At 43.8% G+C, this 2754-nt stretch overlaps 1 protein-coding gene across 1 annotated transcript; it reads right to left on the bottom strand.

Moving 5' to 3' along the window:
• Positions 1-685: 685 nt before the first annotated feature.
• Positions 686-1228, bottom strand: LOC103771718 (forkhead box protein N3-like; the record flags this gene model as incomplete). Its single annotated transcript, XM_008939022.1, has 1 exon — positions 686-1228. A coding segment is annotated over exon 1 (543 nt), but the record flags the coding sequence as incomplete, so codon positions are not given.
• Between the last annotated feature and the right edge of the window lie 1526 nt (positions 1229-2754).

The raw sequence follows: 2754 nt of genomic DNA on the forward strand, positions 1-2754 counted from the left end.
CCGCGCTCGCCGCCCAGGGGTCCGCAGGGAAACCAAACGGAGACCCAAAAGCAAAAAACGTGCTCCCCAAGCTTCTGCCACTGCACCGGTCGCAGAAGATACAGGAGCCCAGCGAGGGAACGACTGACATTTCGGTGAAAGGTAACTTTCACCTCTGACGCCAGACCTACGTCCTCTAAAACTCACCTGAAATGGAATGAAGCTTCATCACCAAAATTCAGAACTACTTCTGGTTGTTTAAGGAAAGAAAAGTTTTTCAGAATACAACACAGGCCAGGGAAAAAGCAATGGACTCTCACACAAGGCATACTCTTTCACTATACATTTGTATAAGCCAAGAACAGCAAGCAGCCTATTTATAACATGATTACATTCATCTAGTATAGCTGGAAACCATTACCACAGCATGATAACTAAAAACAATATTTAATCACTATGCATGAAGACACCAGCTGAGGGGAAAAGAAAAAAACACACACACACACACAGAGTACTTTCTTACAGATGTCTAGACGATGAATTTAATACAATCAGAATAAGCCATGTTAAAGAAACACTGGCTTTCTGAACTGAATGAACTACGTTACTAAGGACAGTATTGCATGTTTCACTGTCAAGGGCACGTTCTGGGATTAGCAGGTGAATATTTCCAAAGCCAGATAAGTCTCCATAGTTCCAAACTTACCTGACTTCTGTCTTTGTCCACTTTCTTAAAACACTTATTTAAGGACAGATTATGTCTCACAGAATTTTTCCATCCAGTGGGCGCATTTGCAAAATACGGGAAGTGTTCCAAGATCCAGTTGTATATATCCTTTACAGGCAGTCTTTTGGTTGGCGAGTCCTCGATGGCCATAAATATGAGGCAGCTAAAGGAATAAGGAGGTTTGCAGTTGGGGTTCTGCTTGGCATCGTAGGGCATGTCAGAGTGGGCAGGAGACGGCGGCGTGTCACCACCAATGTCCTGAATGGGGCTAACGCTCCTTAACACTGAGTCTCCAAAACTTTTCAGCAAATTCTTGCTCTCATGTAACCAGTTCAAATTAGTTAGTTCTTCATCTTCCATGGCCCCTTTATCTAATCTGATGGCAGGCAAAGAGAAGTCTAGGTCCTCGTCATCGTGAAGCGCCTTTGATAAATCGCCATCTTGGTAACGTTGGCTCAATCCGCTGGGAACACTAATTCCTGAGCCCTCTGGCTTCTTACTGGGAGGCATGACTGGACCCATTTAGACAGCAGCTCCTGGGAGAGGGAATCCAAAGGAAGGGGAGAAAGAAACAGAAAGAAAAGTTACCTCATGAAAAAGGCACTTTGTAACATCTTCACAGCTTTTCCCTAACTGGTCACTTGGCCTTTTGCGATCTGCATTAAAAATAACAGACCCACGTAAACACCCGTCCACAATTGTTGAATCAAACAATCTGAAGTCAGGGCAAGGGAAGAAATATCAGTGGATGGAATAAGGTGATAATCCCAGTACACGTTAGCTCTGCATGTATGTGAAACCCCCACACAGGAAATGCCAGAGATATGTCCCTTTAATGATGAATTTGTGTATCAAATCATTGAATACTCTGATTGCATCACTTTCATACGCATGTAAACTAAAAAAAAAAAAAAAAAAAAAAAAGATTAAAAAACCATAGGGGCTTAAGGCCAGTTGCTTCAGATTAAGTTCAGCTGTTTCACTTTTGAGGACAATACAACAGCAGTGTGATTAAAGTCACTCTGGCTAAAGGCTGAGGCAGACACGCATCTAATCTGACTACAGTTGCAGTTGCAACAAAACTCAGAAGTGACAGCAGAACTCCAAAACCAGCTAAGGTGGGAGAAGGGAGGCAGGAAAGCAACACACAGTAGTTTTGGGACCACGGCCAAGACATGGGGAAACAAGCGCCAGAGGAATAGAGCACTTTAAAAATGTATGTAAACAGAGAAGATTTGAATATAAACCGAACTGTATGTCAAATACAATAGAAAATGGACTAAGAAAGACTGCTATGATGCTCCACAGTGGCCTAGAATGGGTGGGACGAGCTGCCAAAGGTACTGCAACAGCAGGCCCCGGGGGGACACCTGAGAGGGGTAATATTCAGGAGGACCTGAGCCCTGCAAAAGCCTGGTGATGTTGTGTGCTTGCCCAACACAAGGAAAGCAGATAGGACCTCAACAATTCTACTTCATAAGCAGGAGACATGCTCCTTTAGCTTCTCCACAGAGTAGAACTGACAGGATTTACATCTGGAGATGTGAAAAGAAGTGAATTAAAACTTGGAAAGAGTTAATAATAGATTTTTCAAAAGTTCCTCCGGCCTTCCTAAAACCACTTCACCCCAAAGCAGCCATCACTAAAAAAGAGACATACAAAACTTTATGCAGAGAAGTCCAACAGCACACCCCATCACCCAAGAAGCTCAGCCAACATGTGCGGTTTTATACAAGTATCTGGAAGAGGAAAAAATACGGAGGCAGATATAAACACTGGGAGGCCAAACTTACGTAGGTCCCACTTCCTAGCTTTCAAAGCCGCCAGAAGGTAAACACGAGTATCAGCGGTGCCCAGGGGCACCGGCTCTGCCGACCTACACCGCACACTCAACTTTGGCTCCAAATGGAAGTTATGTCCCATGAGCTTCTAAACAGGAAAATTATATGATGGCTGACAGTAAAGTAATTTAATTGCGCTGTTGCTATGACAACATGCTGCTCTCTTTCTGTTTAATTTGCTTATTTGCCAGGATCCTCCCAAAGGGC

This window comes from Merops nubicus, unplaced genomic scaffold (assembly GCF_000691845.1).
Source record: "Merops nubicus isolate BGI_N331 unplaced genomic scaffold, ASM69184v1 Scaffold52094, whole genome shotgun sequence".
Taxonomy (NCBI): Eukaryota; Metazoa; Chordata; class Aves; order Coraciiformes; family Meropidae; genus Merops; species Merops nubicus.